Source organism: Oratosquilla oratoria, chromosome 11 (assembly GCF_046742065.1).
Source record: "Oratosquilla oratoria isolate Oo_2021 chromosome 11, ASM4674206v1, whole genome shotgun sequence".
NCBI lineage: Eukaryota > Metazoa > Arthropoda > Malacostraca > Stomatopoda > Squillidae > Oratosquilla > Oratosquilla oratoria.
The window spans coordinates 347,287-371,713 of NC_134787.1; the positions used below are offsets into that span (position 1 = coordinate 347,287).

The window sequence follows — 24,427 nt, forward strand, 5'->3', positions numbered from 1 at the left end:
TACTTCATCCCATTTTGAGTGTTGGTCTCTTATCACTACTCTCATTATTCTTTCTTGCAAAAAGTTACAGAAATGGGTTAAGTCATGAGTAAACACTTCAAGTCAGTTTTCACTAGAGAAAATGTACAACATCGGAATGAGGGGAGAAAAGTGAAATCTTCCCCCACCCCCCCATGAAGGAAATAATAGTAACGAAGAAAGAAATGATGGACCAATTAATGGACTTTGCTGTCAGGATATTGCATGGCCCATATGGAATTGCAAATTGGGTATTAAAAGAATGTAAAGAACTAATAGACAATATATATAACATAATAAGTTGCTCACTCAAAGAAGGAAAAATACCAGAAGATTAGAAAAATACTGATATTGTACCATTATATAAAGGAGGAAACAAGGAATACCCAACAAATTACAGATCAGTTTCCCTTACAAGCACAGTAGCCAAAATTTGTGAAAAGTTATAAAAAGTAGATAGATAAAACATCTGGAGAACAATATACTAAATCTGAGACAATTCAGATTTAGACAGGGAAGATCATGTGCCACAAATTTTATCTTTACTCAAGACTACTAGATATAATACAGAAGAGGGATGGATGGGCTGATTGTGCTTTTTCAGATCTACAAAAAGCTTTTGACAAAGTCCGACACAAAAAAATGTTAAGAAAACTGAAAACAAAGGGATACAAGGTAAACTACTGAAATGGATGGAGGACTTCTTGCATGGAAGAAAAATGAGAGTAGTGCTCAGAGATAAGACTTCTACAAGGGAAGAGGTGATTAGTTGAGTTCCACATGGATCAGTATTGGCTCCAATAAGGTTTGCTATTTATATGAATGACATGGATGAGGGTGTGGAATGTTACACGAGTTTCTTTGCAGTTGATCCAAAACTGTTAAAGAAAGTGAGTACTGAAATGGACTGTGATTCACTACAGAGAGATCTGAACAGGGTTTGGGAATGGAGTCAGAAGTGGAAAGTGGACTTCAACATTAAGAAATGTAGCATAATAGAATTGGAAAAAGTAAAAAAAAAATTCTATCAGGACAATATAAAATTGGTGCAAAGGAAGTAAAGAAAGTGGGATCTGAAAAAGACTTGGGAGTAATCATCACAAAGGACATGTCCCCTGGCAAACAGATAAACAAAATTGTCAATGAATCCTTTAACTTACTAAGATAAATAAAAGTGGCTTTTACTTACTTGGATGAAGAAATGGTAAAGAAAATACTAGTCAAAGTGATAAAGCCAAAATTGGGTACACAGTGACACTATGGTCACCCAGTGCCAAAAAGAATACAAGGAAAATTGAGAGAACCTTGAGAGCAACTATGAAGATGGCCCCAACACCATCAAAAATGTCATATGAAGAAAGATTATCAAAACTAGAATTACCGACTCTGGAACAAAGGAGAGAAAGAGGTGACTTGTTGACCATCTACAGAATTATGAGAGGTATAGGAGACCTTGATAAAGAAGACTTACTAATTTCAGATAAGATATACAGAGGACATAGAAGAAAGCTCAAAAAGGACAGTTATAGAAGAGACTTAAAAATAACAGCTTTCCCCACAGAGGGGTTGATGTATGGAACATGCTAGATGCTGGACAAAACTGTCATACAAAGACAGATTGTTAAAACTAGAATTACCAACTCTGGAACAAAGGAGAGAAAGAAGTGACTTGCTGACCATCTACAGCAATGGTTCCCAAACTTCTTCAGATTGTTACCCAGTTTAACATCCCACGTTAAACATGTTAACCCCTTCACAAAACGTCAGCATTGACATATGTGGCTAAGTACACTTTAAACCCACTATCAGAGTAATAATATCAGAAGTGCAGGAAAACTGTATATTTCGACTACTATCTGTAGCCCTCTTCACTGAAGGGGACTACAGATAGTAGTTGAAATATACTGATCTCCTGTACTTTTAATATTATTTCTCTGATAGTGGTTTTAATGTGTACATTTACAAATGTGTTATAACATCACAGTTTCCTATATGTGGCTAAATTAAAACAGTAGAGATATTTTCGTTTATTTATTGTATTTGAACATTGTGCATCTCAAGTGACCATTGCCAAAGATGTCGCAGACATCAGTGGAATGGATGGGGTTGCATGTTTGAAGAAGCTAGTTAAGGAATTCTTGGCTTCTTGATTTTCAAAATTCTTAACTATTTTTCTGTCACCCCTCCTTTACCCTTGAAAAAATGTTAAATTACCCCCATGGGTTAATTTACCCCCAGTTTGGGAACCACTGATCTACAGAATTATGAGAGGTATGGAAGTCCTTCATAGAGAAGACTTACTAAATTTGGATAAGATAAACACAAGAGGACATGGAAGAAAGCTCGAAAAGGATAGTTATAGAAGAAACCTGAAAAAGAACAGCTTTCCCCACTGAGTGGTGGATGTATGAAACCTACTAGATGAAACAATAGTGTGTGCAAAAACAACACATGAATTTAAGAGCAAATTAGACATGACGAGATACAGAGATGGGACACCCACAAGTGTAGTTCCCCTTCCTGTATAATACAACTAGGTAAATATACATAAGCACATGTGTGTGCACATGTATATATGCACACACACATACACATAGCTATACACACAAGTATATATGCACATTCCCAACTGCTAATTGATATGATCCATATCTTTCCCTAACCCCTTCCAACCCGACAGATTTTTGTATTCATTTCAGTGGTAAAGAAAGGGATATAGCGTGCATAGATCAGCCCCTTCTTTCCCTTTTTTTCAAATTGCTGCCAGCCTATTATATCTATTTCTTTGACAACCCATTTTAGTTCAAGCCCTCAGGGTGTAGGTTTAATCAAGAAACATGTAGATGAAATATTGCAAACAGCATAGTCAAAGAATGTGACAAACTTGTTGAATAAAAGGTTCTGAAGAAACAATTGATCAATTAAGACAAATAAAATTGCTTGGCATTAGTTAAGATGGAATCTGGAAAAGTAGACAATTCACACCTTTGGACAATGAAGGGTTAATCTATCTCCCGCCTATGATCCATGAATAATACCTAGCAATACTCAGGATAAAATCCTTAAAGATGTCCAATTCACCCCTTCAGGCAGCAAAACCTTAATCACATCTCTACTCCTCTTACTCTCCATAAACCCTTGTGGCTGCTCACAGTAAAAGGTAATAGGCTCCTATAAAACAAGCAAATATTGATACATGCTTCCTCCTTCTACAGATGCTGCAAAGCCCACGACTGGTGCTACGAAGCAGCCCAGTGCGATGGCCTCAAGACCTACTTTGCTCCCTACCGGTGGCGCTGCAATGGAGGCAAGCCATACTGCGGTGAGTCCACCAGACGGCGCCAGCAACGATGACGACGATGACGACATTTGAAGGACAACCACATTAGGAAGGAGGAGGTGGTGGAGAAGCAGAAGAAACAGCAGGAGAGAAGTAGGAGGAGGAGGAAGCAGAAGAGGAGGAGGAAGAGGAGGAAGAGGAGGAAGAGGAGGAAGAGGAGGAGGAGGAGGAGAAGCAGCAGCAGCAACAGCAGCAACAGCAAGAGAGGAGTAAGAGAAGGAAAATGAAGAGGATGAGGAGAGACTGTGGGAAGAGAAGGACGAGTTGGGTGAGAGAGAGGAGGGCAAAGAAGAAAAGGAAGAGGAGAAAGAAGAAGAAAAAATAAAAGGAGTAGGGCAGGGAGGAGAAAGTGGTGGAGGAGGAAGAGGAGGAGTAGATGGAGGAAGAGGAGGTGGAGGAAGGAGGAAATGGAGCCAAAGGAGGAAAAGGAAGGGGAAGAGGAGGATAGGGAAATATAAAAAGGAGGAAGAAGAGGATGAGAAGAAGTAGAATGAGAAGAAGGGAGGGGGGGAAAGAAGGACAGAAGGAATTAGTAGAAAAAGGAAGTAGGAGAAAAAAGGAGATGGAGGAGGAGTAGGAGAAAGAAGAGTTTTAGAAGGAGGAGACAAAAGGGGGAGTAGGGAAGGCATAAGGGGAGAGAGGGAAAGAAGGCGGATGAGTAGTTGGAGGGGGAAGGACAAGGAGGAGAAATATGTGTGTGTGTGTGTATATATATATAATTATATAGGTGTGTATACATATATATATATATATATATATATATATATATATATATATACACACATATATATATATATTCATATATATGTGTGTATATATATATTTATATATATATATGTTGGTACATTGTGACAAGTTGATGAAGGTGGAAAAAGAAGTCACGGGTCTAGTTCCGAGTTCCTAAGTCTATTCCTGACCGGTTTCGCTCTATGCTTCTTCAGATGAAGCATAGAGCGAAACCGGTCAGGAATAAACTCAGTAACTCGGAACTAGACCCGTGACTTCTTTTTCCACCTTCATTATATATATATGTATATGTATATATATGTATATACATTTATATATATATGTATATGTATATATATGTATATATATGTATATACATATATATATATATATATATATATATTTTATATATATAATATATAATATATTTGTATATATTTATATATATATTATATATATAATATATTATATATATATACATATATATATATACATATACATATGAAATATGTATGATAGAATGAGCAGAAAGGGTGGTGAGGTAAATGCCAAAAACCGTAAGAGTTTTATTACAATCGTTTCGTCCTTAAGAGGACTTCCTCTGAGGAAGTCCCCTTAAGAACGAAACGTTAGTAATAAAACTCCTACGGTTTTTTGGTGTTTACCTCCCCACCCTTTCTGCTCATATATATTTATATATATATATATATATATATATATATGCATATATATATATATACATATACATATATATATTTTGCAGTAATTCACAAGGCACACATGAAAATAATATGCAGAAAAAAACACTGGGAAATAAGAAGCTTAGTCCGAACGTTTTCGTCTATTTAAGACATTATTAAGACGTATTCCTTGATAATGTCTTAAATAGACGAAAACATTCGGACTAAGCTTCTTATTTCCCAGTGCTTTTTTCTGCATATATATATATATATATATATATATATATATATATATAGTTATAGATATAGATATATATATAGATATAGATATATAGATATAAATATATATATATATATACAGTAGAAGCCCGATTTAACGGATATCAATTTAGTGGAAGCTCAAATTAGCGAACTGCAAATAGCAATAACGAAAATGCTCAACTTAGCGGAAATGGACCGCTAAGTTGACTATTTTCCGCTAGCTGGCCAGACGTGCGTCTACGGAAATAGCTCAATTTAGCGGGAACAGTCCGCTAAGTTGAGCATTTTCCGTCAACTGGCCACATGCGTGTCTCACAGTCCAATGTTACCAGATGTTACCAAATTGTGGTGGAGTCAAGGAAAAATTTATAATTTAGTATTTCGGAGGTATATAAATATATTATATATATATATATATATATATATAACATATATATATATATATATATACATATATATATATACCATAATATATATACAATACAGACGCTCCTCTACTTACGTTCATTCGTTTTACGTTTTTTCGATTTTACGTTTGAACTGACTGTAAAAAAAAATGGTAAATTTTTTTTTAGTGAATTTTTTAGTTTAGCGCGCTCTCCGTAGTTCAAACGATACTTACGCATGACGCTGCGTCCATTGTTTACATGATACAAACGACAGACTGAACAAGCCTTGCCTCCTCCTCCTCCACCATCTCAATTTATGTTGCTTGAATTTAATTTATTTGAAATTAATGTTACAGTAAACTCGCGCTTTTCCGAACGCGTTTTAACCGAATAATCGCATTAACCGAATATTTTCTCAATACGGTAGCCATCGCTTCAACCGAATGTATTTGGATCTCAACCGAACATTCAAACACCCCGCCGCCTCTTCCGCCACCCGCAAGCTTCACTAAGTGCTCACACGGTGGCAGCACACTCCATGTTTACACCTAATCGGCTGTTTATACTCTATAGAATATGTTTATGAACTATTATAAGCATTTCCATGTGTATGTTAAGTTTACAGGTAGGAATACTGCATACGACATTACCGCATAAAAATCTACGGGAATGAAACATACAAAATAGGATTAACCGAACATTTCGGTTAATCGGACATTTCTAATCTCCCTTGGAGTTCGGATAAGTGGAAGTTTACTGTATTTTACAATGTTATGTGTATAATTAATTATTTAGGGGTGTTTTATAAGATACGGTAATAGAATTTACGGATGTATAGTACAGTAATAACTTACGTTCATTTTCAACTTACGTTCGGCCGTTCGGAACGCAACTAAAACGTAAGTTGAGGAGCGTCTGTAATATATAATTCAGTATATGTATAAGATATAATTGTAGCAGAAATATATTCAAGTAGAAATATACGGTATAATAGGAAAACAAAATAATGGAACAGTAAGTTGATGGGAAAATTCAAAATCACTAAGCGAGAGTAATCACCATGAAAAACACTTTTATAACAACGAACTCCTTTTTCTGCAACAACACAAAAATAACGCCATCCAGACTACTATAGTATATGAGAAAATAACCGAGAGGATTTAGCAAAAAAGCTCAATGTAGCAGAAAATTCCGCTACGTAGGGAGTCAAATACCAAACCAGTTAGCGGAAATAAGCTCAAGCTAGCGGAAAATTCCGCTAACAAGGGGGTCGAAAACGACCTCCAATTTAGCGGAAAAATCACTTTAGCGGACTGGACCTTGACTGAATTAGTTCGTTATATCGGGCTTCTACTGTATATGTATAGATATATATAGATATACATACACACACATATCTATATAAAATTTCAAGGAGGCATACATGCAGATATTTATATGTGGTAATGTGATATATGCAAAGACTTGAACCTCCACTAGCATGTGACAAGTGATAGTGACTTAACCAATTGCACCATCAAGAGAGATGGTGCAATCAGTTAAGTCACTATCACTTGTCACCTGCTAGCAGAGGTTCGAGTCCTTGGCTGTATCACATTTCAATTTCTGCATGTATGCCTCCTTGAGTTTCTTGATGTTCATGGCTTAGAATTAAAGTGAATTATAGTTAATAAATGTAAAGCTGTTCACTGGGACCCATTCAGTGTTATATATATATATATATATATATATATATATATACATATATATATATATATATATATATATATATATTTATGCTTTTATATATATATATTTATATATATATTTATATATATATACATATATATATATACATTTATATATATATATATATATATATATATATATATATATATATATATATATACATATATATAGTGAGTGACTTAACTGATTGCGCCATCAAGAGAGATGGTGCAATCAGTTAAGTCACTATCACTTGTCACCTACTAGCAGGAGGTTCGAGTCCTTGACTGTATCACATTTCAATTTCTGCATGTATGCCATCTTGAGATTCTTAATGTTCATGGCTTAGAATTAAAGTGAATTGTGGTTAATAAATGTAAAGCTGTTCACTGGGACCCATTCAGTGTTGTATATATGTATATATATATATATTTATATATATATATATATATATATATATATATATATATATATATATATGACTATATTATGACAAATAAGATTGAAGGTGAATGAAGTAGACGAGGAGAAATGGGAGAATTTTATATACATATACATTTATATCTATATATATACTGTGTGTGTATATATATATATATTTTTATATACATATGTATATATATATATATATTATATATATATACAAATGTGTGTATATATATATATATATATATATATATATATATATATATGCACAAATTTCACAAGTCACACGTGAATCACAAATATGCAGAGTCCACTAGGAAAAGAAAAAACACACGAAGTCCGAGCGCTTTCATGATATATTCACATTATCAAGGATTACAGAAAAATAAGAAAAAAAAATGGAGATACAAAGAATAAATAGGACAAGAGAGACATTTACCCTCCTCTCTGAAGCCTGAAAGCTCAGGTTGGGTCACTCGGAGAGGTCATGGAAACAGATCATTATTACATTAACTTTTAAAATATGTACTATTTATATTACTGACAATATATGGATCTAATTTATATAATCCTAAACTATTATTAATGAGTTGAGCATAATTGCATTTGATAATTCCTGACTCTATGATATTTCTTTCTGTTATGCTCTTACACTGTATAATTTTCGAAGCATTTTTCCAGTCAATAGGATGGTCAAATTCACAAACATGTTTAAAAAGTGCACTAGATTCTTGGCCATTTTTTATGCTATTTTTATGCTGTTTAATCCTAACCTCTAATTCTTTTCCTGTTTGACCTACAAATATTATGTAGGTCAAACAGGAAAAGAATGTGGAGATAAATATTTCTATGGATTCAATGAGGGAGGAGATGACAACCTCCCCCAATTAGCAAGTCTAGAGGAAAAACTAACAAAAATGAATGAAGCATGAGAGGTTAGGTTTAGCCAACTCACACTATTTACACAAAGAGTTGATAAATTGGAAGAACTAAAGAAGGAAAATCAAAACCTAAAGAAATAGAAGAATTTAAAAGACAGTTAAGAGAAGTAAAGGATGAGAATGAGGAATTAAAGAGGAATAATAAAGAGAATAAAGAGTTCATAGCAAAAGAGGTAAATGGTTGGAAAAAAGTTCAGGAGGATAATAAAATTGAATTTAGAGATATAGTGAAACGACAGATGAAGGAACACAATAGGGACACAGTTATTAAAGTGATGAGAGAGGAGAATATAGTAAGAGATTTAGCAGATATGGAAAGAATAGAGTGGAGATGATTATGATGGAAATAGAGGACAGGAACAAGAATAACAGGAAGTTTGTGATAAATTATGTGCCTCCTAAAATGGCTTCATGGGAAGAGAGAAAACACAAAAATATGTTGGAACACACAAGGATACACTAAATAAGATAATGGAGGATGGAGGAAGAATAGTTATAATAGGTGACTTTAATTGTAAGGAAATCTGCAGGGAAGAGATGACAATGAAAGGGGGAGACGACCTATGGGGAAATGTACTACTAGATATGATTATAGAACATACAATGACACAATGGATACAAGAGAATACCAGGTACAGAAATGAGGAAGAACCTTCGAGACTGGACCTAATAATCACATCAGAACCTGAAATAGTGGACAAGATTGAATATAAGACACCAATACGTAAAAGAAACCACATCTTAGTTGAACTGGAACTAAATGAAGAAAAATACATGAAAAAAAAAAACAATATAGAAATGGAAGATTGATGTATGGAAAACAAATTTTGATCAAATAAGAGAATTTTTTTCAAAAAGCAGACTAGGAAAGGATACACAAGGAGGAAACAACAGTAGAAGAGAAATGAAAAATTTTGACAAAATTTATAGAGTGGAAAAGTATATTTCAAGACAAAAACACGAAAAAGGATATGTAAAATGTTGGTACAACAAAAGATGTAGCGAGTTAAAAAACAAAAGGGATAAAGCTTGAATAAAATGGAAGACAAAAGACCAGAAAATTTGAAAATATATATTGGTTATAGAAATCAGTATGTACAAGTGTGCAGAGAAGAAATGAGAAAATATGAAAAGGATGTATAGAAAAATGTAAAAATCAACCAAAAATATTTTATAGATTTGTAAACAACAAACTGAAAAACAAACACGAATTAGTGAAACTACAAAAAGGTGTTGAATACACAGAGGAAATAGAAATGGCAGAAATTATGAACAAGCATTTTAAATCAGTGTTTACAAGGGAGAACATACAACTTAGAGATGTCGAGTGGGAGGAGAAAGTCCCCCATATGAAAGAAATAGAAGTAACAAGGAAAGAAATAATGAATCACTCGAGTAATCTCGATGTTAGAAAATGGTAAGGTCCAGATGAAATGGCAAACTACATTTTGAGAGAATGCAGGAACAAACTAACAGACAAAATACATAGTCTAATAAGCAGTTCATTGAAAGAAGGAAAAGTTCCGGAAGATTGGAAAAGAGCAAATATAGTACCTATATATAAAGGGGGGAACAAGGAAGACCCAACTAACTATAGACCAGTCTCTCTTACAAGTATGGTACCTAAAATTTGTGAAAGAATTATCGAAACTAGATGGGTAAGGCATTTGGAAAAAAACAATGTACTAAATCCAAGGCAATTTGGATTTAGACAAGGATGATCATGTGTCACAAACTTAATGTATTTCTATTCAAGACTAATAGATGTAATACAAGAAGGACATGGATGGGCTGATTGTGCATTTCTAGACCTGAAAAAAGCTTTCGATAAGGTGCATACAAGAAATTGCTAAAGAAATTAGAAACTGCAGGAGGAATATAGGGCAAACTACTGAAGTGGATGGAAGACTTCTTGCATGAAAGAAAAATGAGAGTGATGATAAGAGACAAACATTCTAATTGGGATGAAGTGATTAGTGGCGTTCCACAAGGAACAGTTTTGACCCCAATAATGTTTGCTATATATATTAATGATATGGATGAGGGAATTGAAAGTTATATGAGCTTCTTTTCAGACGATGCAAAACTGTTGAAAACGTGAACACTGTAGAAGATTGTGAGTCACTGCAAAGTGATCTCAATAAAGTATGGGAATGGAGTAGGAAGTGGGAGATGGAGTTCAACACTAAAAAGTGTAGTATAATGGAATTTGGAAGCAAGAAAAGAATAGTGGGATCATATACATTGGGAGAGGAAGAAATTAAAAAAGTGGAAAATGAGAAGGACCTGGGAGTCATTATTATGAATAATATATCCCCTGAGAAACATATAAACAAATTTTTTGGAGAAACTTATAATTTAATAGGTAAAATCAAAGTAGCATTTACATACCTGGACAAAGAAATGGTGAGGAAAATACTGTTCACTTTGATAAGACCAAAATTGGAGTATGCAGCAACAATGTGGTCACCAAGTACAAAAAAATTTATAACAAAACTTGAAAGAATACAAAGAGCAATTACGAAATTGGCACCAACGCTCTTAGAACTATCATTTGAAGAGAGACTGGCAAAACTTGAGCTACAGACATTAGAGCAAAGAAGAGAGAGAGATTTGATAACTATTTATAGAATCATAAAAGGCATGGAAATTATTGATAGAGAGGATCTAATAAAATGGGATAGTAGAGATACAAGAAGACAGAAAGAAAATAAAAGACAATTATAGAAGAGACCTGAAAAAGAACAGCTTTCCCCACAGGATAACAGATGTTTGGAACAAGTTGGATGAAAATGTGGTGTGTGCAAAAATGTTACACGAATTTAAAAACAGGCCAGGTAAAACGAAATATGAAGACGGGACACCACGAGCATAGCTCCCCTTCCCGTAAAATACAACTAGGTAAATACAACTAAGTAAATACACACACACACACGTAGACCGATTCACACATCGAAGCAACACCACCCGACGTCGCTGTCGTCGCGCGACCAAGAAGAAGAGGATTTACGACGAAAAAGGAAAACCTGGTTTGTACTGTAGGGGTGGGGAGTGAACGTGAGTGCCCGAAATGGTATCTATGCAGTGCTAGTTAATTGTGTTAACTCGAAATTAGCAAAAATGAATGAAAACGACTCGAAAGCCAGTTGCGAATCAGAGCCATCTGGCGGCAATCCACTGAACCGCGATGTAAACAATCAACAAAGCACCACGTGTTATGACAATGATTTCTTAGGGTTTGGTAAGTACGAAAGAAAGAACTTAAGTAGATTATTAGAGATAGAGAGAGAGATGAGCAAAAATAGGACTCGGTGGGAAAATGAAATCATGGACTTAAGAAAAGAGGTCATTGGATTAATTGATTGTTTATCTAAGACTAACCATGAAATTTCTGACCTGAGAAAAGCTAACTTGGATCTTACAAACGAAATTAAAGAAATGAAAAGAGACATAAATGAACTGAAGAATGATAATGAAAAGAAGAAAACTAATGATAACAATAGCAAAAATCTAAAGCAGGAAGTGAACAACAAATTACAAGAATTGACACAAAAGATCGAAGAAAACTTAGGTGGGGACAGTATCCAGGAAATTAAGAAGTGGAAAGAAAATATTGAAAATAAAGAAATTGCTTTCAAAGAAATAGTCAAGCAGCAAATGCAAGATAATGCAAAAGACACAATCATTCAAGTGATTAACGAAAAAGCAAATTGGGTCAGGGACACAGTAGATAGGAAGAAATGTATTGTGGTTTATGGGCTTAAAGAAAAACAAGGATTGGCGAGGTACATGAGAGAAAAAGAAGAAAAAGAGACAGCAGTAGAAATCCTTAATGAAATTCAGGGGGGAGACAGTGATTCAGGCACAGACTTAGAAGAGACTTACAGAATTGGTCGCTATACTAAGGATAGGAATCGACCTCTAAAGATAAAACTAAGGTCACAAGTGGTAGAAGACATATTTGAAAAAGTAGGTAACTTGGCAAAGAGTGAAAAATACAATAAGATATGGATAAAAAGAGAAATGAGTACTGAGGAATTAGAAAAAGAAAGGGCGCTAAGAGAAGAAGCAAAGGAAAAAAACTTGAAAAGATCGGAGACAGAATGCAAAGAATTCCAGTGGAGAGTAATAGACTTGAGATTAAGACAATGGCGCTTCAAAACGAACAAAACAAGGGAAGAAGAAACCAGGGAGAAGAAAGAAAATTAAAAGTGGCCTATACCAACATTGACGGACTAATTTCGGGACTGAACGAACTCAATGATTATCTGTTAGAAGCAAAACCAGACATAATGGGAATTGTAGAGACTAAACTAAGAGGTGAAATACCATCCACTGTTATCGGACAAGGTTTATACAACTACTGGATAAAAAACAGGGACAAGAAACAGGGAGGGGGAATCATGTTCTTGGCCAAGAAAGACCTAAAGGTGACAAAAATTGCAGAGGGCAAAGGTAATGCTGAATTGATCATGATAAAAGTCGAAGGCAAGAATATGAAAAGTAGAAAGTTTGTGGTGACTTATGTGCCTCCAAAAACAAGCGCTTGGAAAGAAATTGAACATACAAAAATGCTAGATGACACAAGAAAATCACTCAATGAGATACTAATGGGTAAGGGTAATCTGGTAGTTATGGGGGACTTCAATTGCAAAGAAATTTGTTGGGACAGCATGACAGTGCAAGGAGGAGATGACTCGTGGGGCAATGTACTGCTAGATATGACCATGGAGTACACAATGACCCAATGGGTCCGTGAAAACACAAGGTACAGAAATAATGAAGAGCCATCGAAAACTAGATCTAATATTTACAACAGAGCCTGAAATAGTGCATAAAGTCCAGTATGAGACACCAATTGGAAAGAGTGACCATGTACTCATCGAAACTATACTAAAGGAAGAAATAGACATAGAGAGGAACGAAAAGCATAGGAAAGGAAGACTGAGGTACAACAAAACAGACTTTACAAAACTAAAGACATTCTTCCGGAATGCAAACTGGGAAATATTTTACAGGGAAGAAACAGCAGTGGAAGAGAAATGGAATATATTGATGGAAAACTACAATGAAGGGGTAAACAGGCATGTACCAAGACAAAAGCGAGAGAGAGAGTACATTAAATGTTGGTTCAACAAAAGATGCAGTGAGGCAAAAGACAGAAGGGACAAAGCTTGGAAAAAGTGGAGAAAAGACAAAAAACAAAGCAAATGGCAAATTTATGTTAACTATAGAAATGAGTATGTTAATGTGAGAAGAGAGGAGAAAAGGAACCATGAGAAGGATATTATAGACAAATGCAAAGAGCAACCCAAACTATTCTATCGGTATGTGAATGGTAAACTTAAAAACAAACAGGAATTGGTGAAACTATGCCAAGGAAACATAGAATACACAGAAGATTTAGAGATGGCCGAAGTCATGAACAATCACTTTAAATCTGTTTTCACCAGAGAGAAAATACCGAATTGTGACATAGACAAAAACAAGAAATCTCCCCTCATGAATGAGTTTACAGCATCACTAAAGGAAATATCAGAACATTTATCAAGGCTGGATGTCAGAAAATCACATGGCCCGGACGGTATTGCAAATTGGATTCTAAAGGAGTGCAAAGAAGAACTAACAGACAAAATACACATCTTAATAAACAGCTCACTCAAAGAAGGAAAGATACCCGAGGACTGGAAAAACGCTAACATTGTACCAATACACAAAGGAGGAAACAAAGAAGAACCCACCAACTATAGGCCAGTATCACTAACAAGCACCATTGCCAAAATTTGTGAGAAAATAATCAAGAATAGATGGGTAAAACATCTGGAAGACAATGACATATTAAACCCAAGACAATTCGGATTCAGACAAGGAAGATCATGCTCCACAAACTTAATATGCTTTTACTCAAGACTAATAGACATAGTGCAAGAAAGAAATGGATGGGCTGATTGTGCATTCCTAGACTTGCAAAAAGCCTTTGACAAAGTACCACACAGAAAACTACTAAAAAAACTGGAACACATAGGAGGAATACAGGGAAACCTACTAAAATGGATAGAGGACTTTCTGACTGGTAGAAAGATGAGAGTAGTGCTCAGAGAAAAATATTCAGACTGGAAAGAGGTGATCAGTGGAGTACCGCAAGGATCTGTGCTGGCACCAATAATGTTTGCTATCTATATGAATGACATGGATGAGGACGTGAACTGCTACATGAGCTTCTTTGCCGATGACGCCAAACTGCTAAGGAAAATAGAAACTGATGAGGACTGTGAAGCACTGCAAGAAGACCTAAATAGGGTATGGAACTGGAGTCAGAAATGGGAAGTGGACTTTAATACGAAGAAGTGTAGCATAATGGAGTTTGGAAAAAGCAAAAACAGAATATCAGGAAAATATACAATTGGAACCAAAGAAGTAAAGAAAGTAGGATCCGAAAAAGATTTGGGAGTAATTATCACGAACGACTTGTCCTATGATATACAGATTAACAAAATTGTCGGGGAGACTTACAACTTGCTAAGATCAATAAAAGTGGCGTTTACATACTTGGACGAAGACATGATGAAAAAAATATTGGTTACATTGATAAGGCCTAGATTAGAGTATGCAGCGACATTGTGGTCCCCCAGTACCAAAAAGAATATAAAGAAAATAGAAAGAATCCAAAGAGCAGCTACAAAAATGGCACCTGCACTTGCAAACCTATCATACGAAGAGAGATTGGCTAAACTGGAGTTACCGACACTGGAGCAAAGAAGAGAGGTGACCTATTGACCATCTACAGAATCATGAAAGGCACAGAGGTACTCGATAGTGAGAACTTACTTAACTGGGACAAAAGAAACACAAGAGGACATGGAAAGAAAATAAAAAAACATAGCTATAGAAGAGAACTGAAGAAAAACAGTTTTCCTCATAGAGTTTTGGACACTTGGAACAAACTGGACAATGAAATAGTATGCGCAAAAACCATTCATGAGTTTAAAAACAAACTAGACACTGCAAGATACAAAGGCGGGACAACACGAGCATAGCTCCCCTTCCCGCAAAATACAACTAGGTACAACTAGGTAAATACAGGGAAGATTGGAGCTCTGAAGAAGGGAAATTTTCATGGATCTCAACAATGAGGAAGTACCTTTTTGTATTTATAGGGAAGGGGAAAGCTCGTGTAGTGGGAAGGTGATGGAAAAGGAGAAGGGAAGGAATTACTGAGAGAAATAGATGGAAATGAGGAGGGAGGCGCATGGGCACCACCTGACGGGAATAAGAATGTCAACAAGAGATCTTCAGCGGACGTGGGAGAAGTGAATAATTTAAGTAAAATCATTACGTTTAGAAATATAAATAAGAACAACAAAATGGAAAGTAAGGATAATAATTTCAATGAATTTAATGAAGGGGGGATGCCAACCTCCCCCGATTAGCATGGCGCAACACTGGGAAAGAAGGGTAGGTCAACTCACACAGATTGCACAGCGAGTTGATAAATTGGAACAATTAAAGAAGGAAAATGAAAACCTAACTAAAGTAGAAGAATTGAAAAAACAGTTAAAGGAAGTAAAAGATGAGAATGAGGAATTAAAGAGGAATAATAGAATGAAAAGTCCATAGCAAAAGAAGCACATGGTCAGAAGAAAGTCCAAAAGAACAATAAAATTGTATCTTAAGACATAGTGACACACCAGATGAAAGATCAAACTGAAAATACAGTTATTAAAGTAATGAAGGAGAAGAATATAGTAAGAGACTTAGCAGATAAAAAGAAATGTATAATCATATTAGGGATGGAAGAGAAGTATAACTTTAACAGGACTACGAGAATTAAGGAGGAAAAAGAAAAAGTAAACAATATATTAGAATTTGTTCAGGAAGATGAACCTGAAATAGGGAAACAAATTGAAGAAATGTGTATACTCGGGAAATACAGTACAGATATGACCAGACCAATTAAGATTAAATTCAGGTCACAAACGACAGCAGAGAATATCTTAGCAAAAACAGGGAAACTAACACAGTGAACAATACAAAAAGGTATGGATAAAAAGAGAAATGAATAAAGATGAGAGAGAGGATGAGAAAACAAAAAGACAAGCTAAGGAAAAAAACCAGAACAGAACAGAGTCAGAAAAAGAGGAATTCTATTGGAGAGTAGTGAATATGAAAGTGAGGAAATGACACATAACAGAGAAAAACAAAAGGGAAACAGAAAATACAATGGAAGTAGCAGAAAATTAAGAGTGTCTTAGACAAATATAGATGGATTAATAACAGGCTTGAATGAACTGAATGATTATCTGAAGGAAAAACAATCGGACATAATGGGAATTATAGAGACAAAATTGAAAGGTCCACTACCACCCAACAGTGTAGGACATGATGCATATAATTATTGGATTAGAAACAGAGAGGCAAAACAAGGGGGTACTGTTATGTTCCTGACTAAGGATATAAATGTGAGGAATGTTACATATGGAAAGAATAGAGATGATTATGATGGAAGTGGAAAACAGAGATAGGAAGAGCAGAAAGTTTGTTATAAATTATGTGCCTCCAAAAGCAGCCTCATGGGAAGAGAGAGAACATAAAAGTATATCAGAAGACACAAGGATAACATTAAATAAGATAATGGAAGATGGAGGAAGAATAGTTATAATGGGTGACTTTAATTGCAAAGAAGTCTGCTGGGAAGAGATGACAGTAAAGGGTGGAGATGACTCATGGGGAAATGTTCTACTTGAGATGATTATTGACCATACAATGACACAATGGATTCAAGAGAACACTAGGTATAGAAATGAAGAACCATCGAGACTGGACCTAATAATCACATCAGAACCTGAAATAGTGGAAGAGATTGAATATAAGACACCAATAAGTAAAAGTGACCACATATTGATTGAACTGGAACTAAATGAGGAAAAATACATGTAAAGAAATTAACAATATAGAGAAGAAAGATTGATGTATGAAAAAACAAATTTTGATAAAATAAGAGAGTTCTTTCAAAAAGAAAACAGGGAAAGAATATACAGAGGAAACAACAGTGGAAGAGAAATGGAATATTTTGACAAAAATAAAGAAAAAAAAAATAAAAAGAAAAAAAAAGTAGAAAAGTATGTCCCAAAATAAAGCAAGAAAAAGAATATGTAAAGTATTGGTACAATAAAAGTTGTAGGGAGTTAAAAGAGAAAAGAGATAAAGCTTGGACAAAATGGGAAAAAAGACAAAAAACCTGAAAAATGGAAAATATATACTAGTTATAGAAATGAATATATGCAAGTGTGCAGAGAAGAAATGAGAAAATATGAAAAAGATGTCATAGAAAAATGTAAAGATCAACCAAAACTATTTTACAGATTTGAAAACAACAAACTGAAAAACAAACAAGAATTAGAGAAATTACGACAAGGAGGAGTTGAATACACAGAGGAAATAGAGAGGGCAGAAAGTATGAGCAAGCATTTTAAATCGGTGTTTACAAGGGAGAACATACAACCTGGAGATATCGAATGGGAAGAAAAAGTCCCCCCTATGAAAGAAATAGAAGTAAAAAGGAATGAAATAATGAAACACTTGAGTAATCTTGATGTCAGAATGAACTGGCAGACAAAATACATAGCCTAATAAACAGTTCATTGAAAGAAGGAAAAGTTCCAAAAGATTGGAGAAGAGCAAATATAGTACCTATATATAAAGGGGGAAACAAAGAAGACCCTACAAACTATAGACCAGTCTCTCTAACAAGCATGATAGCAAAAATTTGTAAAAGAATTATCAAAAGTAGATGGGTAAGGTATTTAGAAAAAAACAATGTACTAAATCCAAGGCAATTTGGATTCAGACAAGGACGATCGTGCGTCACAAACTTAATATGTTTCTATTCAAGGCTAATAGATATAATACAAGAAAAAGATGGATGGGTTGATTGTGCATTTCTAGACCTGGAAAAAACATTTGATGCAGTGCCACACAAGAAGTTGCTTAAGAAATTAGAAACTACAGGAGGAATACAGGGCAAACTGCTGAAATGGATGGAAGACTTTTTACATACATACATATACATACATACATACATATACAAAGGCTTTTCCCCCTTACAAGGGAGGTAGCCAAAAAGGGAAAGGCATAAAATCATTTCCACCCATTCCATCCCTGAATACACTCCACACCCCTCCACCCTCCCTCTTATCTGAGCTCCTCCTGGATGACGGGTCATCCCTGCACCTTGTCCACTGCCCTGGGTCAGAAGCAGTGTCGCAAGATGCAGCACATCCACAGCAAGGCCCTTACACAGGGGATAGCCAAAAAGAAAAAGGCATAGAAATCACTCCCACCCATTTCATTTCCCATATATTCCACTCCCCTCCACCCTCCTTCTATATCTTGGCACCTCCTGGATGACGGGTCATCCCTGCATCCTGTCCACTGCCCTGGGTTGGAAGCACTGTCGCAAGACACAGCACATCCACAGCAAGGCCGTTTCATAAATTCAGTGACACCCCTCTCCGTCCCCTCATGCAGGACGAGAAGACAGGGAGAAATCCCTTCAGGCTGCATCAAATTTTTCCTTATACATACTTCCTCACCCCCATCCCCCACCCACTCCCCCTCATGCATCACAGCCTCATCTATACACAACCCTTCTCCATTCACCCCTATTCTCCGTCCTTGCAAGAAAGAAAAATGAGAGTGGTGATATGAGACAAACACTCTAACTGGGATGAAGTGATAAGTGGTGTTCCACAAGGAACAGTTCTGGCCCCAATAATGTTTGCTATATATATATTAATGATATGGATGAGGGAATTGAAAGCTATATGAGCTTCTTTGCGGATGATGCAAAACTGTTGAAAAAAGTGAACACTGAAGAAGATTGTGAGTCACTACAGAGTGATCTCAATAAAGTATGGGAATGGAGTAGGAAGTGGGAGATGGAGTTCAATACTAAAAAGTGTAGTATAATGGAATTTGGAAAAAGCAAAAACAGAATAACAGGATCATATAAATTGGGAGAAGAAGGAATAAAAAAAAGTAGAAAATGAGAAGGACCTGGGAGTCATTATTATGAATAATATGTCACCTGAGAAACATATAAACAAGATTTTTGGAGAAATATATAATTTAATAAGAACAATCAAAGTGGCATTTACATACCTGGATGAAGAAATGGTGAAGAAAATACTAATCACTTTGATAAGACCAAGATCGGAATATGCAGCAATGATGTGGTCACCAAGTACAAAAAAATGTATAAAAAAAATTGAAAGAATACAAAGAGCAATTACAAATTTGGCACCAACACTCTCAAAACTATCATATGAAGAGAGACTAGCAAAACTTGAGCTACAGACATTAGAGCAAAGAAGAGAGAGAGGAGATTTGATAGCTATTTACAGAATCATGAAAGGCATAGAAACTATCGATAGAGAGGATCTAATAAAATGGGATGATAGAAATACAAGAGGACACGGAAAGAAAATCAAGAAAGACAGTTATAGAAGAGATCTGAAAAAGAACAGCTTTCCCCACAGAGTTATAGACATTTGGAACAAGTTAGATGAGAAAGTGGTGCGTGCAAAAACAATACATGAATTTAAAAACAGTTTAGATAAAATGAGATATGAAGACGGGACACGATGAGCATAGCTCCCCTTCCTGTAAAATACAACTAGGTAAATACACACACACACACGAATTGTGACATAGACAAAAACAAGAAATCTCCCCTCATGAATGAGTTTACAGCATCACTAAAGGAAATATCAGAACATTTATCAAGGCTGGATGTCAGAAAATCACATGGCCCGGACGGTATTGCAAATTGGATTCTAAAGGAGTGCAAAGAAGAACTAACAGACAAAATACACATCTTAATAAACAGCTCACTCAAAGAAGGAAAGATACCCGAGGACTGGAAAAACGCTAACATTGTACCAATACACAAAGGAGGAAACAAAGAAGAACCCACCAACTATAGGCCAGTATCACTAACAAGCACCATTGCCAAAATTTGTGAGAAAATAATCAAGAATAGATGGGTAAAACATCTGGAAGACAATGACATATTAAACCCAAGACAATTCGGATTCAGACAAGGAAGATCATGCTCCACAAACTTAATATGCTTTTACTCAAGACTAATAGACATAGTGCAAGAAAGAAATGGATGGGCTGATTGTGCATTCCTAGACTTGCAAAAAGCCTTTGACAAAGTACCACACAGAAAACTACTAAAAAAACTGGAACACATAGGAGGAATACAGGGAAACCTACTAAAATGGATAGAGGACTTTCTGACTGGTAGAAAGATGAGAGTAGTGCTCAGAGAAAAATATTCAGACTGGAAAGAGGTGATCAGTGGAGTACCGCAAGGATCTGTGCTGGCACCAATAATGTTTGCTATCTATATGAATGACATGGATGAGGACGTGAACTGCTACATGAGCTTCTTTGCCGATGACGCCAAACTGCTAAGGAAAATAGAAACTGATGAGGACTGTGAAGCACTGCAAGAAGACCTAAATAGGGTATGGAACTGGAGTCAGAAATGGGAAGTGGACTTTAATACGAAGAAGTGTAGCATAATGGAGTTTGGAAAAAGCAAAAACAGAATATCAGGAAAATATACAATTGGAACCAAAGAAGTAAAGAAAGTAGGATCCGAAAAAGATTTGGGAGTAATTATCACGAACGACTTGTCCTATGATATACAGATTAACAAAATTGTCGGGGAGACTTACAACTTGCTAAGATCAATAAAAGTGGCGTTTACATACTTGGACGAAGACATGATGAAAAAAATATTGGTTACATTGATAAGGCCTAGATTAGAGTATGCAGCGACATTGTGGTCCCCCAGTACCAAAAAGAATATAAAGAAAATAGAAAGAATCCAAAGAGCAGCTACAAAAATGGCACCTGCACTTGCAAACCTATCATACGAAGAGAGATTGGCTAAACTGGAGTTACCGACACTGGAGCAAAGAAGAGAGAGAGGTGACCTATTGACCATCTACAGAATCATGAAAGGCACAGAGGTACTCGATAGTGAGAATTTACTTAACTGGGACAAAAGAAACACAAGAGGACATGGAAAGAAAATAAAAAAACATAGCTATAGAAGAGAACTGAAGAAAAACAGTTTTCCTCATAGAGTTTTGGACACTTGGAACAAACTGGACAATGAAATAGTATGCACAAAAACCATTCATGAATTTAAAAACAAACTAGACACTGCAAGATACAAAGGCGGGACATCACGAGCATAGCTCCCCTTCCCGCAAAATACAACTAGGTAAATACAACTAGGTAAATAGGTAAATACACAGAAATACTCGATAGAGAGGGCTTGTTAAATTGGGACAAGAGAAACACAAGAGGACATGGAAAGAAAACAAAAAAATATAGCTACAGAAGAGATCTGAAGAAACACAGTTTTCCACATAAAGTGGTGGACACTTGGAACAAACTGGACAATGAAATAGTGTGCACAAAAAACATTCATGAGTTTAAGAGCAAACTAGACACTGCATGATACAAAGGCGGGACACCACGAGCATAGCTCCCCTTCCCGAAAGATACAACTAAGTAAACCAGGTAAATGGGTAAATATATATATACATATATATATATATATATATATATATATATATACATATATATATATATATATATATATATATATATATATACATACATACATATACATATACCGAAGGATTTTTCCCCCTTACACAGGGGGTAGCCAAAAAGAAAAAGGCATAGAAACCACTCCCACCCATTCTATTCCCGACATATTCCACTCCTCTCCACCCTCCTCCCTCCCTCTTATCTTGGCACCTCCTGGATGACGGGTCATCTCTGCATCCTGTCCACTGCCCTGGGTCAGAAGCAGTGTCACAAGACACAGCACATCCTCAGCAAGGCTGCTTCATAAATTTGGCAACCCCCCCTTTCCATCCCCTCATGCAAAAAAGGAGAAGACAGGGAGAAATCCCTTCAGGCTGCGTCAAATTTTTTCTCGTACATACTTCCTCACCCCCCATCCCCCACCCACTCCCCCTCATACATCACAGCATCATCCATAAACAACCATTCTCCAATCACCCCTATCTTCTGTCCTCTCCCATCCTTCCTCAACAGACATTCTTCTCTTTTGTAATGCCCCTTTCACCCCATCCATCCATCTCCTCCTAGGACGCCCCCTCATATTCACTCCTTCCACCTCTGCCTTCCACACTTCTTTTACTAATCTTTCTTCACTCATTCTTTCCATGTGTCCAAACCATCCTAATAATCTTTCATCAACCCTATCTCACAGCTCCCTTTCCACCCCTGTTCTCCTCCTCACCTCCTCATTTCTCACGCTATCTAGCCTAGTAACCCCTATCATACTTCTCAGACATTTCATCTCAAACACATTCAAACTCCTTCTCTCTTCCTCTCTTATGTTCCATGTTTCTGCCCCGTACAGTGTTGTTGGCACAATCACTCCTTCACATAACCTTCTCTTAATATCCATACCCAGATGTCTATTTCTCATTACACTTTTTAATCCACCAAGGCATTCACTCGCTTCTCTCAATCTACATTCTACCTCCACCCCCACTCCTCCCTTTCCTGCCACATTTGCACCCAAGTATCTATAACTATCCAATTCCTCCAGTCTCTCACCCTTAATGCTCACTTCCACCCTGCTGTCACTCTCTCCCCTTGTACATCTCATCACCTTACTTTTGCCCACATTTATCTTCAGCTTCCTTCTTTCACACTCATTCTCAAACTCTGTCACTAACTTCCTCAATCGCTCCTCTGATCCTGCTACAAGCACAGTGTCATCAGCAAACAACAACTGGCATATTTCCCACTTTTCTCCATTTTCTTTAACCATCTCCAATCCCTGACCCACTACCCTTGCATTCACCTCTCACATTACCACATACATACACATGGCAACATAACACATCCCTGATGAAGTCCCACCTTTACCTCAAACCATTCACTCTCTCCATTTCTAATCCTAACACAAGCTCTTACTACTCTCATAAAAACTCTTGACTGCTCTTAACAGCTTTCCTCCTATCCCATATATCTGCAGTACCTCCCACAGTGCCTTCCTGTCTACCCTGTCGTAAGCCTTTTCCAGATCCATAAAAGCCCAAAAACATCCTTACCTTTTCCTATAGCATATCTATCTTACCACAAAAATCTGATCTACACAACCCCTACCTGTCCTAAAACCACACTGTTCCTCACCAATAACTCTGTCCCTCTCCTAATCCTCTCAATCAAGACCCTCCCATAAGCCTTCCCAACTACACTCTACAAGCTGATCCCTCTGAAACTACTACACTCACAGTTATCCCCCTTTCCCTTGTAAAGTGGAACTATACAGGCATTCCTCCAGTCCTCCGGCACTCTACCCCCTCTTAAACAAACATTAAATAACCTCACCAGCCAGTCCACCATAACTGTGCCTCCTTTCTTCACACATTCTGCATGGCATCCATCCAATCCAGGTGCCTTAACTGCTCTCATCATCTTAACAGCTGCTTTCACTTCATCTTTCCCTTATTCTCCTCCATTTTCCTTACTTATCACTCTCATTTTCTTAGCCCTTCCCACTGCAACTACCTTTCCCTCCCTATCCTTCTTCACATTTAGCAACTGCCTAAAATACTCTGCCCACCTTCCTCTCACTGCCTTCTCTTCCATTATCATCTCTCCATCTGCACCTTTTACCTTTTCTTCTCTATTTGATTCACCTCCTCTTCCTCTATCAATTTGTTTCCAAAACATCTTTTTATTACTTTCAAAATTTTCTGTCATACTCTTACCCCATTTCACATCTGCTCTCCTCTTTGCTTCCTTTATCTTATGCTTAACTTCCCTTCTCTCTACTTTGTACCTCTCATATGATTCCCTCGTCCTAAT

The 24,427-nt window shown here is 36.3% G+C and overlaps 1 protein-coding gene across 1 annotated transcript in view; it reads left to right on the top strand.

The window, feature by feature from the left end:
- LOC143029533 (basic phospholipase A2 PA-12C) overlaps positions 1 to 24,427 on the top strand; it is a 51,989-nt gene that overhangs the window by 23,782 nt on the left and 3,780 nt on the right. Inside the window, exon 3 of the mRNA XM_076192185.1 lies at positions 3,234 to 3,340. Within this exon, the coding sequence (XP_076048300.1) occupies positions 3,234 to 3,340 (107 nt within the window). The remainder of the gene's footprint in view (positions 1 to 3,233; positions 3,341 to 24,427) is intronic.